We start from the raw sequence: 14405 nt of genomic DNA, 5'->3' as shown, positions 1-14405 counted from the left end.
AACGAACATTTTTGGGCATTTCGCTCCGCGATTGCATCCCCAATAAAATAATTAGGCAGCAGTCTGGAGTCCGAGATGATGTCGTCGAAAGCAGGCTCAGCAAAATGCGGTGGGCGGGACACGTGGCCCGACTCAATGACAACAGATGGACTGCAGCTATAGCTGAGTGGTATCCGCGAGAACTGAAACGGCCATGCGGTCAGCCTCCAAAGAGGTGGGATGATTTCTTAACGAGGAGATATGGACAAACATGGCGAAGGATGACCAGAGCGAGAGAAGATTGGAAGATGTGTTGTCATCGGCTCAGTCTTAACTGATGAAGGACTGACAGTTTACGCATAAAACTCCAGTCAGGACAGAAGCATTACCAAGTGTGAAATATTAAATTTACCACAAGAGGGGTCATCACTTCCCCCACAAAAGGTGTCTTATAGACACCAGACAAGCCATTGTGGAACACCAGCGGACAAAATACTTGGCTGACCGCTTCCCCAACAGTCACGAAGAGGGTATATGCCCAAGCTCTCGTCCCACCACTATTTGAACGTGGGGGGAAGGGCATAAAAAATCCTAGTCAAGAAGGAATTGTTATCACTGTGTTGCTTGGAATTCAGACAGGGCAAAAATTTCTAAGCATAAGCAAGGGATCCCCAAGCTACTTGGCTTGGGTCAGCCCTAAAGGACATATAGAGCTAGCATATTATAGCAGCTATTACCTTTTGGAACCCAAGACTCATTTTTTGTACGTTGATCTGCTTTAATCTTGTCAATTACTCATTTCTTAGTAAATAAATCTTTAGTTAGTAGTATAGGATTGGCTACAAGCATCGTCTTTGGTTTGAGATCTGGTTTGAGATTTGGTACAGCTGACCCGGAGTAATTGACTGGTCCTCTGGGACTTGGAGTAACCTGAATATAGCCGTGACGCTTGGTGTAAGAGACCATCTATCACAAAGGTAACCTTACCTGGCTGGTAAGACAGATCGGAGTACCCGAGGGGGTTGGTCAGTGACCCCATATTACAGTGCTTTAGGAGTTCACACTTGTTACTTGGCTAGTAAAATCTAGTTCTACAACTAACAAACAGTTTGGCGACACTCTGTCCCGAGATTGGCACTCATGCTCGCGAGCCTCTCCAGACAGCTTGACAGCAACGTTTCAAGGAAAACTGTTTCTAAATTCTACTAAACACTGCATAAAAGCCATCTAAGCTGAACTCCACAATCACATACTTTACCTCATCATCTTTCCTCTTTTTAAAAATGCTATCTTCAACTTCTCCAACAGCCAACATGATCATCTGTACTCTCTGTAGGTTGACATAACCACTCTCTGTGAGGTACCCCTGCAAAATAAGCAAGTTAATACATGTGGCAGAGGGGGTTCTGCTGAAAAATCTGGATTTTTTTTTTTTAATAGCTACACAAAAAGTTGAAATGTACCCCAGTTTTGTGCACCACATTTTTATATATGCCAACCAGACGATCAATTGCTCCCTCCCTGTGAATAAAGAATAAAAATAGTTAAATTCTAGTCTATACGCTACTCTTGTTTACAGCTATGCTAGATATATCTATAGAAACAAATGTAAATAAATCTATTCTTGTATATACAGTTGCTTTACATACCTGATCTCCAAAGATGGCAAATGAGGAAGAAAGTCATTCCCCACGAAGAAACACATGAAGACCCAGTCATCTACGCTTCTCTCAATATCAAAAGTAAAAGGTAAACTGGCCATAGTTAGTTCTTTCTCCAAATACTGCAACAAAAAAAAACCCAGACATTGGGAAGCTTGTCAGATGCTACTACAAATAGACTTTACATCTAGCAGCTTTATAAAACAATTTTGCATACCTCTCGCAGCACACTTAATCGGATAAAGATAAACTCTTGTTCACAGCCAGGAGGACAATCTGCAAACTGATCATGCTGCAATACAAAAGAATATGGAAAAGTATTAATCACACGCTGGCCCACCTTAAAACTTTCTGGCTTAATATTAAAGGTTTAATCAAAAAGGAATTAAATCTAGAGATACAAGTCAAATTCCTGAAGTCTTTATACTATTTTTTCCTTCTGTTTTTACTTTGACAAATTGCCTATCACTTTAATGGTAGTTTTACCCAACTAACTAGTAACGAAAGAGTGAGTGGGTTTCAAATTAGCACTGTGCTGACACTTTCTTGTGCTGCAAACTTTTTTTTTTTTTTTTTTTTTTAAGTAAAAAAAGAGAATAAAGTCAGGCATTCCATTGATATTACTGCTATTGTACTTCAGCAAACCCCTTCCCCTTCCCCCCCCCCCCCCCCGAAAAAACAAAACCCACCATCTGTGGACACTAAACTTTACTACAATTGAGCTAACAATCAAAGAACTACTGCAAACTGTTAAAACTCTTACCTCTCCTTGTTTCTCTCTTGGCAAGCCTTGACAATCCTTAACCTCATGGCCAAACTGATTACAAAGACCACAAGGTTTGGGTTTATTTGGTTTAAACTCTTCTCTGATTATAGTGAAGTTTGGTTCATGTGTAGCTAGTCCAAGCATGATCAGATCAGCTATCAAGCAGAGCAAGAAAGAAAAGTAATGAAAAGTAGACATTAAGGCTTGTATATGAGTTAAAGAACCAAGTGTATTCCATTTTAAACAACTGCGAGCAAGGCATGTGGGTGCATTCAGTACAATATGAAATACTGTACTGTAAAAATCAGTGTCGTTTGATACTACAGGTATAAATTAGTTCTTCAGCTATGGAGAATACTGGATCTTGCCCCCAAAAGTAAAATAGAGCTTCCAAAAATACATTAAGCAATCCATGGGATGCTTCGAATGCATCCATCACCCTAAGCATTTAACTTGTTCACCATCTGGAAACTGCCAGTGTTAAAAAGCTTAACCAACAAACGTATTGCTAGCAAAGGAGGAGGACTTACCATCAGCCCCACACAAACAATGATGAGTGTTTGGGTCATGGTTTGGTTGAGCTAAACAAAAGAAAAATAAGCGTGTTCAAATCAAGCTATTATGTGCGATTTCATTGATTCTTCTGAACACATCTTACAAGTAGACAGTAGAAGTATGCCCATTTTAGTTAACTTACCTCTCTGTCTTCTAATGTAATCCATGATTTTGTGTTCCCCTTCCCCAGGAGCACTAGCATCAGATAAAATAACCTGTAAAATGTTTAGAGCTATGTCATTTTTTTTTTTTTAACTGTGCTGTTGACATTAAGAAGTGAGTAAATGTTTAAGATCTGTGTGTCTTGACCATATGAATGCCAAACACCTGAAATGTTTAGTAATTTCATTTAAATTGCCTTTACTTCAATATGAATTATACACTCATTGCACCCAATTTAAGAGTCACTTGTTATTTACACTTCTATAAATTACTTTATTCAAACAGATTTTCTACCAATTCTATTAAAATAATACATTAACTGGATCAGAGAGAACATAAAGTTACTAGGACTGACAGTTAGCTAATGTATCCAATGTTTTCTAAGCAAGTTTAAAAGTCAGTTAAAACTTGCACTGGACAACCAGCAGTGTAAACATGCATGAGATCCCCACAGACCTCCTTCAGAACTCTGGAATCCCAGACACTCAGATACCACTGTGCTGGGGACATACAAGTACCCAGACAGAGCAACAGTGAAGTTCACAAACTCAGTTGCTTATGGAGGGAAATGCCCCCCAAATTAGAACATATTTTAACAGCCCATCTAGGGTAAATGAAATGGTCAGCAGTCTCTGAAGAGGCTGATATTCAGCCCTCCCAACAGAGGGTAAATGCAATGTTATCAGTCAGCAGGAAGACTTGATGGGAAAAACAGGAAAGCCAGAAAGACAAGATAATAAAATTGATAGGAATCATTTTGGTTGCCTAGTATTGTGTTATCCACCAATCACTTGCAATAAATGAGAAAGAACTCAGGCCTGAGACCTACAAGAGGCAGAACACAAGTTAAAAATCCAATACAGAAAAAGGAAAGAAAAAAAAACAAAAAACCATTCTGTAAGAATGTGGGGGAAAACGTAAGGGTAGAGTCTTAACTCAAACAGTCTTTAGAGACAATGTACCTTGGCTTCCAATATCAAATCCTATTATTGTGCTCCTTAAACCCCATTTTTATATAAAATCATAACAAATGGCTCTACTGGATGGTGTTATTAGGATGAAATGCATCTCTTAGGTGAAAATCCTTGATGTGCAAGTTACCCCCATCTCCAATAACACCATAGTGCCAGAAGACAAGGCTAATCTACTGGTTAAATTTACACTGTTCAATCATACTATAGTTCAGACTAATACACCCACCCTAATTTTTTTGAAGTAGGAAAGTGTGAAACTTACTGTCAAATTTTTCCAACCTGGGTCATTGTTTAAACGATCAGCAATGTAATAGCGAAGGCATTTAGCAAGATTGTCCATAAACTCGGTTCCCTAAAAGGTGATAGAAGAAAATAAATTAACCCATCATTTAGGTGTTAGCAGTAGCTGGTTAAAGTACAAGACTACTTACTGGTGTAATACAATTGCTGTCAAATCTCTCTTTCACTTCTTCTGGAGGAAGAAAGCCACCTAGAGAAAAAGGTTTAACAAAAAACACATCAAAAATAAATCATAAGAAATTAACGCCACTTTTGTAGGATTATCTAGAAACAAATCGCTTATCTGAAACAGTGAACAAAAAACACGAGCCCTTCTAATAAAAGCTATTTTTGTTCCCACCAACCCAAGAGCACGCTGTTGTTACCACTGCGTTATCTTCAATCAAAATAAGCAGAGAATTAACAAGGAACAAGACTTAATGATAGTCATGAAGTAGTTCAAACAAGGTGGGTGAGAAGAAAAAAAATGTGTAAGCTCAAAAGCTTGTCTCTTTGACAACAAAAAGTGGTCTAATAAAAGAAATCACCTCACTCATCTCTCTCTCTACTATCCTGGGACCAACACTGCTACACCATCACTGCAAACATGAAATAGTTCATGCAGGTAGCTGCAAAGATAACTTCTTCTCCCTGCTACAAGACACTGGACAGAATGTGCTAGGAAGCGACTTCCTCTAACTAAAGCTGTTCTTGGCTTCCAAGAACCTTCCTCCTATTACTTCTCCATTATCCCATTTCATTGTTGGCAACACACATTATCCATCTGGTCACTCAACTTCACAACCTTGGGGTCATTTTTGACTCCTCCCATTCTTCTATCTTCACATATAAGCTCTCACCAAATCCAGTCACTTCTCCCTCTAACACTTCTAAAGTCTTCCCCTCCTTCTCCAAGTCCAATGCGAGGACACCTGTTCACATCACAGTGGTCTCACATGGACTGCCCGTGGCCACCCAACCTTGCCAACTCACTTCTCCAATTCAGCCAGCATGTTTCAGCTAAAATAAATAGCCTTTGACTTTCATTCAGATCATGACACATCAATCCTTAAGCTCCTTCAGGGGCACCTTTTACTTCCACATCAAGTTCAAGTGACTTTCAGTATCAAAACAATACACTTCACTACAGCTCATTACTCATGCCCAGCTGCTCTGCATTTAACAGTATTGCTCCCCATGTCTCCTTTCCCTACTTGCACCGCTGTGCCTTATACCACTGCCTCTCATTTAATGCAACAAGCATCTTCACTCTTCCTCCAGGACACTTTTGATTAGCTCTCCATTACAACCACCACCCCATCTCTCCTAACCTAACTTTTAAAAAATTAAAACGAATCCAGAGGTGCATGGGAGAAAGAAGGGACATTCTTCTTTTGCGCAATTTACTTTAGATCAGGGCTTTGGAGCGGAGCCAGAGCTGCAGGTTTTTGCCTGGAGCTGGAGCTCAGCTCCAAAGCCCTGCTATAGATTGTAAGTTCATTGGAGTAAGGATAGATTTTCATAAGTTACTATATTATGCATGCCTGTTGCACTACATAAATGAAAAAACAGTCACCGAGCCCTACATTTTTCTGTAGTATCTAGCCTCTGCTATAGTTAAAAACTGTCTAGTCTATTTCAAAACAATTTCTCACACTTAAAGCCATCAGTTACTGAGTAGCATCAGATATGATGCAAACATCTGTACCTTTTGCCAAAATTTCTTGTCTTATTCTTTGCTTCTCTTCTGCACCTTCCACTCCTTCCTTTGACGCTCTGAATCTCCTGGATCTCTGCTGATTCATTTTTGCACGGGGAGCCTAAAACATGTGTTATAGTATTTTACTCAACATTATATTTGATTTTTTCCCCCTTATCTACTCAGTTGTTTTCTGTGACTTGGTAACACCCAACACAGCCTTATGGGGTTATTTAGATAATACATCACGGTGGAAGCAATCACGTAAAAAGTTTTCCATCTTCCAGCTGGCTCTTCCCTTCTTTTACATGTTCCCTCCTCCCTCAAATGAGTTCCCATAGCTGTAAGACCACATGAAGCCAGCACTAGTATCACGGTGTGTCCTTTTGCTGAGCCAACTTCTGGGCAAGTTGTCTGCAATTTTCAAAAGGAAAGGGGGAAAGAATGTTGATACTTGGCCTTCACCATCACTGGCTGATAAAAGTCAGGTGAAAACTAAATATGCTTTCCAAGAAGCTTCTCAAGTGTCACAGTGGTCTGCCAGGTCCACTGCAATTGCAGTGACTCCAAACGAGTAGTAGTGACTCGGGATTTCCTGGCTCTCTCACGTGGTCTAGGATAAAGTTATGGACTTTGAAAATAAAGTTCTAGTATCTCCAATTTTAGAACATTAAAGGAGACTAAGGGCTTGTCTTCACTACCATGCACTGATGTAGCATGTCCGGTGAAGACACACTATTTCAACAGGAGAGCATTTTGCCATCCCATCAACGCAATTGCTCCACCTCAAAACAATGCAAAAGCGGTGTAGACAAGCCCTTAGGCTTCTGACCACTCAGACTTCAGCCATCCTTTTAGTCACCCATCTGTATCAATAGCCTTGTTCAGGTATCACCCCTAGAAACCTTAAAAACATCCATCTCAGGTCATGAAGCATCCAGGGAACCAGTAAAGCCAACAGCCTCCCATAACTCTTAAGTAGTCACCAGCTCCTAAACAGTATTTAATTAGGGAACTCTGCTCCCAATTTTCTCTTGACATCCAGAGTCCCACTCCCATTCTTTTGGGAACTGCCCTTCCTTTTCTCCTTTTGGACTGGGAGGCTGTATTAGCAGAAAGTAGCAGATCCACCCAAAAAAAACGCTCTCTCCTGTTCTGAAGCCGTATTTTGTATCTTTCAACTTCCTCATCCCTTTCCAGGGATTCTTCTCATAAGAGCTATCAGAAAGAAAGTCTCTCCCCTGTTACAGACAGGAGCAGTAGGCTGGATGCTACAAGCTTATATTGCTATTAAGTTTTTACTGCCATTACTTCCTCATTCCCAAGAAAAGTAGTATTGGAGGTGCATAGCTCAAATTTCTAAAGATGATTTTGCATAATATCCACTGAAGAATTACAGTGCTACAATCTAGATGTTTCATTTTTCAAGGTCTTTGTGGACTAAACACAATCAAGGATTGGATAATTATGTACTGATAGTTCTATGACTAGCAAAAATAAGTTTTTGCATGTTAACTTTACAATAGATTTCCTCCCTTCTCCTTCAAGATTGGTTTGAGTTCTTGATCTGATGCCTTGTGGAGACATGGAAAATGTGCGCAAGCATAAGGGAAATTCCTGAAGTTCAGGCTCTGAACTCCCAGTATAAGGAAGAACAGGAGGACTTGTGGCACCTTAGAGACTAACAAATTTATTAGAGCATAAGCTTTCGTGGACTACAGCCCACTTCTTCGGATGCATATAGAATGGAACATATATTGTTGATGGATTTCCACTCCATACGGCTAAATGCAGTGCCTTGCATAATGAAAAGTTTCAGATAACACGGCTGCTACTCTGAAACTTCCCAGTATAAGGTTCTCTCTTGTTATAGTTACAATTTCAGACCTAGAGATGATCCCAAAGCAACGGATTCCCTTGACTCAAGAAGCAGACACCCATTTCCTCCATCCTTGCCTCAGATTCCGCTAAACTTCCAGCTGCTTGGCTGGGTGCCTGCCCATCAGTTTCCTCTTCAGCTGTAGCTTATTCATGTATTCATGCCTATATTTCTAGTTTTATCAGGACTTAGTCTCCACATTCTCCGTGAAGCACCCCAACATAAGATCTTCAGAAATGGGGTGAACATGGAAGAGTCCACTTTGAAACCTACCATTGTGTCCTCAACAAAATAAGTCAGAACACAATGCAGAGATGGCGAACCCAGCTGTTCCCTTAAACCATTCACTTGGCTGGCAAAGAACACTAGTGTTCTAACTAATCCTAGTCCTTGCAGTTCAGCAAAATGCTTTTTTGAATATTGCCCACACCTGGTTCTTTCAAGAATACCTACTAACAACTAGATAATGCTAAGTGCTCCCTACGCCCCCCCACCCCCAAAAATGGGCAAAGCTCCCCATTCAATATTTTCTGCTCTACCAGGTTGATGGGCTGTCTTTACCGCTGTTGTTTTGGGATTTCTACAAAGCACGGTAACACATGATTCTGGTAGTCCCAACCCAGGCAAGGCAAAAATTGTGCTTTGCCATAGGAACATGAGAGGTTCAACAAAGATCCTTGGAAATCAGAGGAAAAACATACCAACAAATGGAAACGTTAGTATGTTCTAGGGAAGGGGTCGGCAACGTTTGGCACGTGGCTCGCCAGGATAAGCACCCTGGCGGGTCGGGCCAGGTTATTTACCTGCTGACGCGGCAGGTTCGGCCGATCGTGGCCCCCACTGGCCGCGGTTTGCCGTCCCGGGCCAATGGGGGCGGCGGGAAGCCGCGGCCAGCACATCCCTCACCCGCGCCGCTTCTCGCCGCCCCCATTGGCCCAGGACGGCGAACAGCGGCCAGTGGGGGCCGCGATCGGCTGAACCTGCCGCGTCAGGAGGTAAATAACCTGGCCCGGCCCGCCAGGGTGCTTACCCTGGCGAGCCGCATGCCAAACGTTGCCGACCCCTGTTCTAGGGTAAAGCATTAGTTAGCAGTGAACTTGATCAAGATGAGGAGGTACTCCCAAGATGATGCTTCTTAGGGACTTCCTTGAGGGAATATCCGGAGGGATCAAGTGAGCAGTCTGAGAAGATCCTTGATTCCAAGCCAAGACTGTTATCACAAAGGAAGGCTGGGAATTCCTTTTCCTCTCGTGTCTTACCCTCTATTGTTGGATATTCCTCATTAGATCTTTGCCATCTCCCTGTGGCTTCAGGGGATGGGAAGGAGAAGAGAGAATGAGTGCCTGCCCAGATCTGAATCTACACTAGAGTTACCCAGAACTGCTTGTATGTCTGCTGAAGCATCTGACGATTACTCATAGTAATGGGGAAAGCTGCTGCTCACACTGATCACAGGAGTCCTGCGCAGACAGGAACAGCCGTCTGCTGCAATGCATCCCTTTATTTTCCTTATCCGTCCCCAATTACTGCTCAATAATGCATTGATCAAAGAAGTTAGCCACTACATCATCGCCAAAGTTGATTTGATACATAGCATCTGCTAGTGCAGTAGGATGCAACTTAAGAGACATGACTGAAGGTAGAAAGGCCTTTTATAATGCTGCCAGGTGCCTGTCTCAGCGAGAAAACTCAGCAGTGGGTACTAGTAGCATCCAAGTCCCAACCACGCACCATGTGTAAGCATTTAAAATTTCCCTGGCAACATACATGAAACTCACAAGTGCTGTTTAACTGAGAAATTTAGTATGAACTTTCTTTTAACACAATTTAACACACAAGTAATAGGTTTACTAACGACATTTTTTGCTGCATAATACTATAAACTGTAACACGGGGCCACAGGATCCTAAAATCTCTAGCAGAGAACATTTTATTTAAGTTAATTATGTTGCTGTATCCTTAAAAACAAACTGAGTGCATATACAAACGTTTATAAGACCACCACAAATGATATTAAAGATCTACAATTTGGGAGGGAGGAAATCTTTCAAATAGATACACACAGGCAGAATCCTGAGAAAAATAGATCCGGAGTCCGTGAAACAAATTTTAGTGTAACTGGTAGGGTTACATAATCAAAAATGGAATACTTAGAATAATGCTTTTTTGTTGGGTTGTTCCTTCCACCAAAACACCTTTATTAACTCGTTTCCCACGGCACTGTATACAAGTCAGCCAAGGCAGGAAGTCAAGCAACAAATGTAGCTGAGTTCTTGAAATCTTTCACAATACAATTAAATTAGCTGCTAAATTTTGAGTGTCCATTTGTAGGCTTTTCTGATCTTTCACAGCCTGCTTGCGGCACAAACTACCACTGATTTCATAGATTCATAGGATTTAAGGCCAGAACGGACCATTAGACCGGCCCTTATTTACAATGGACTTGTGCGCTGATGAAGCAAAGCAGAAGCTATCCCACACAACCCTCCACCCCGATATAATACACTGGACAAGAAAGCTTTCTTGGCTAACGTTTCTTCGACATACGTCAAGGTGAAGTTTTAGCCAAATACCGGGTGTTATAACTGAAACGATACACATTAAATGAAAAGCTAAACTATTGCCTAATGAAGTTCATGAAAGCAGACAGCATCAACCTTAGCATTGCAATTAGGCATTACATGGAAAGAAGACAAACATTTCAGTACTTACTACTCCATCTATTGCCATGTAGAGAAGTCGTCTTGGCCTGACAATGTTGAAAAGTCTGTCAATGTACTCAAAAATGGCAACCATCATTTCATCTTCATTTTTGGGAGCTGGTCTATAATTTAACAAGACATCCTGTTAACGTTTCAGATAATATATAATACAAGCTATTTATGAAGTGACAAAAGAGTCACTTACTTGTCCTCAGGATGTGTACATGGATGGATAATACCATTCATATCCAAATACAGGTTATCAAACTCCACCTCATTGGGATTAGGCTTGCTGGTATCAACTGGAATTTTGATGCCATTGCATTCTTTAGGCTGTGAACACAGTAATAACAAGCCTTTCAGTATCTGCCATATTTCCAACAATTTTGTTATCAGAGAGGCTTTAAATACGTCAGACCCAAATGAGATTTAAAAAAAGGCGAAGGAGCAAAGAGCAGTTGCATGTCAGCCAACAACATGATTAGACATAGACCATGTCTACACTGCAAAATAGGCTTTGTTTAAAAATGGTTCTGGGCAAACATTATATGTCCACACAGACAGTAAAACAAAACACTCCCACTACAATTAGGTAACAAACAAGTTTTAGCCAGGGTTAAAACATTGTTCTTTAACATGTTTATATATTTCCCCTCTGTTCACAAAAGCAAGAATAACGTTGCAAAAGAGAATGTTGTAGAGCCAGCAGGACCTTACATGGCTTCTGTAAATTTGATTGACCAAGGAGCCTGTCTATAGTTATAATCAGTAGGAGGTTTTACAATATCAGTCCTACTTTAGTCTTTAAACTTTATAAAAGAGCTGGACTGGCATGTTTAGATAAACCAGGGCCACTATTTATTTCTCCAATATTAAATATTTAGCTTTACAGCACAGATCAAACAAAAAGACACCACTACTTTTCAGTTGTCCCTCTCTTTTTAGAAGAGTCAAAATCATGGTGAACAGATGACCAATCTTTATTGTATTAGATTTGGGGGCACAGCAGAAGCACTCATGCCCATTATGCTAAGCATCTGGTAACTGTGAAGGGACAGGAAAGAAGCACCTGCTTTCCCTCTAACTTTGGGAAACATTAGTTAAGAATAGCCATACTGGGTCAGACCAAAGGTCCATCTAGCCCAGTATCCTGTCCTCCGACTATGGCCAATGCCAATGCCAGGTGCTTCAGAGGGAGTGAACAGAACAGGCAATCATCAAGTGATCCATCCTGTCATCCACTTCCAGCTTCTGGCAAACAGAGGCTAGGGACATTCAGAGCAGGTGATCCATTGATGGATCTATCCTCCATGAACTTATCTAGTTCTTTTTTTAAACCCTGTTATAATGTTGGCCTTCACAAGATCCCCTGGCAAAGAGTTCCACATGTTGACTGTGCATTGTATAAAGTGCTTCCTTTTGTTTGTTTTAACCTGCTGCCTATTAATTTCATTGGATGACCCTAGGCCTGGTTATGTGAAGGAATAAATAACACTTCTTTATTTACTTTTTCCACACCAGTCAAGATTTTAATAGACCTTGATTGCATCCCCCACTTAGTCGTGTCTTGTCCAAGCTGAAAAGTCCCTGTCTTTTTAATTTCTCCTCATATGGAAGCTGTTCCATACCGCTAACTATTTTTGTTGCCCTTCTCTGTACCTTTTCCAATTCTAATAGATTTTTTTTTTAAGATGGGGTGACCACATCTGCACGCAGTATTCAAGATGTGGGTGTACCATGCATTTATACAGAAGCATATTTTCTGTCTGATCTGTTTCCTAACGGTTCCTAACATTGTTAGCTTTTTTGGACTGCTGCTGCACATTGCGTGGATGTTTTCAGAGAACTATCCATGATGACTCCAATATCTCCTTCTTGAGTGGTAACAGTTAATTTAGACCCCATCATTTTGTATGTATGGTTGGGATTATATTTTCTATGTGCATTACTTTGCATTTATCAACACTGATTTTCATCTACCATTTTGTTGCCCAGCCACCCATGTTTGTGAGATCCCTTTGTAACTCTTTGCAGATTGCTTTGGAGTTAACCGTCTTCATTACTTTTATTTATAGTTCAAGGTGTGAGAAGAGTTTAAGTCTGGCCTTGAAAGACTAGCTTCCTCCTGCTCCCTGTACACAAACAGATGTGATCCTGCCAACCCTCTTCCCCCCGGTAGTCAGCTTTCCCTTTTGTGGGGAGGGAAAACATCTCATTCTGCCCACTGGCTACCAGATGTTTTGGGATGCTCAGACACCACCCATCACCTTCCAGTTTGAGGAAGGTGTCTCCAAAGCAGATTGATGTCTATATTTTTGTGACCAATAACCATACAAAATCGATTACTCTACTTTCCCTTAGCCAAATCAATAGTTTCCAACTTTCATTCCCCAAATTCTTCTTTCCAGTCTGGCACGCTTTAAAATGCCCTTACCTAATGAACAGAACCAAATCAAACAGGTGAACAGATTGTACTGAACGCCAAACAGATTACAGGCTGCAAACCCCTGAATTTTCCAACTTCTGGAGATGGTCATTCCGCTGTCTCACAATCACACGTTTTGGTCTTGCCTTTTTACTATTTGTAAGGGGAGCAGTAGCAGTCCTTTTATTAAGGACACCTAATGCTCTCCATTATTAACATTTTACAAATCATTTTTGAAGAGCTCTGGCACCTCCGTAGTATACTATAGGGTCTTGAAACTTAGCAGGAGGATACTCCTGAGGGCCTGATCTCTGAAGTGCCCAAAATTAGTGGAGACTTTTGCAAGTTCTGACCTTAATCTTCCCAGGCAACCATCCCTGCACCTCACAAAGGTGTTCCAAAGACAAACTGATTTTTCTTTGAGAGACTCCGGGATTATGGCAGCAAGCACCACAGAAAATCCCTTGAGGAAATTAATAATTCTGTATTCAGTGTAGCGGGAACTAAATAATGCAGTAAGGCAGGCATGGGGCCACACGCTGAATGATAAGGACAAAGATATTGAAAAGCTGCTTTATTCCCTCAGCACCATTCATCCTGTGCACTGAATGAGACAGAGATTCTGTTGAAAAAAAATGTATGGGAGCATGTAATTAGAGACTCAACGCACAGGCACAAGGGGGCCAAATTACAATTCCATAATCAATTACAATTTGTCATTAGTTTTTTAGACTGTGGTAGCACCTGACATATATTAAGTGCATGCCACCCAGAAAAAGACAGTCGATACACCAAGAGCGCACAGCCCCACAACCATCTGTATGCTCAGCCTACAAATATTACAAGACCCAATCACCTTTTCTATTGAGATCTGCCTCCTCAGCCTTGATAAGGACAATGCAATATCATCCTACTTTAAAAACCAAACAAACCCATACACATATCCGAGCAGCTCTTATACAAGAGAGGCATTCAATCACAGTCCAAGTTGGAATCAGCCTCTATGCTCCTCATGCAAAGAACTCATTCCCTCTTGGGCAGCTGACATGGACCATTTCTCCCAGTCCTGGTAAATGATGCAAGCTATTTCCACTCTGCAAAAGCTGTTGTTAATCACATTTTAAGTGATCACTGCACAATTGTGTCTTGAGGCTTGATCCAAAGCCCATCAATAAGACTCTTTCCCTAGGAATACCAACCTTCTAGAACTTCCATTACCAAAATACCCACACACGACACATTTAGCCACTTCAAATATCTTTAGCTATTACTGCTGGGAGAGGGAAGTGTAGAGAAGGAGTGCGTACAAGAAAGAAGGCTGTAG

At 41.1% G+C, this 14405-nt stretch overlaps 1 protein-coding gene across 1 annotated transcript in view; it reads right to left on the bottom strand.

Moving 5' to 3' along the window:
- Window positions 1–14405, bottom strand: part of XRN2 (5'-3' exoribonuclease 2) — an 89048-nt gene that overhangs the window by 60943 nt on the left and 13700 nt on the right. Inside the window, exons 2-13 of the mRNA XM_005287485.4 lie at window positions 10862–10989; window positions 10667–10778; window positions 6085–6196; window positions 4529–4587; window positions 4360–4449; window positions 3104–3176; window positions 2937–2987; window positions 2404–2561; window positions 1858–1932; window positions 1629–1762; window positions 1443–1500; window positions 1238–1345 (exon numbers count right to left, since the gene is read on the bottom strand). Of these exons, the coding sequence (XP_005287542.1) occupies window positions 1238–1345; window positions 1443–1500; window positions 1629–1762; window positions 1858–1932; window positions 2404–2561; window positions 2937–2987; window positions 3104–3176; window positions 4360–4449; window positions 4529–4587; window positions 6085–6196; window positions 10667–10778; window positions 10862–10989 (1158 nt within the window). The remainder of the gene's footprint in view (window positions 1–1237; window positions 1346–1442; window positions 1501–1628; window positions 1763–1857; window positions 1933–2403; window positions 2562–2936; window positions 2988–3103; window positions 3177–4359; window positions 4450–4528; window positions 4588–6084; window positions 6197–10666; window positions 10779–10861; window positions 10990–14405) is intronic.

Source organism: Chrysemys picta, chromosome 3, assembly GCF_011386835.1.
Source record: "Chrysemys picta bellii isolate R12L10 chromosome 3, ASM1138683v2, whole genome shotgun sequence".
NCBI classification, from domain to species: Eukaryota; Metazoa; Chordata; order Testudines; family Emydidae; genus Chrysemys; species Chrysemys picta.
This window is presented reverse-complemented; position numbering and strand designations above follow the sequence as displayed.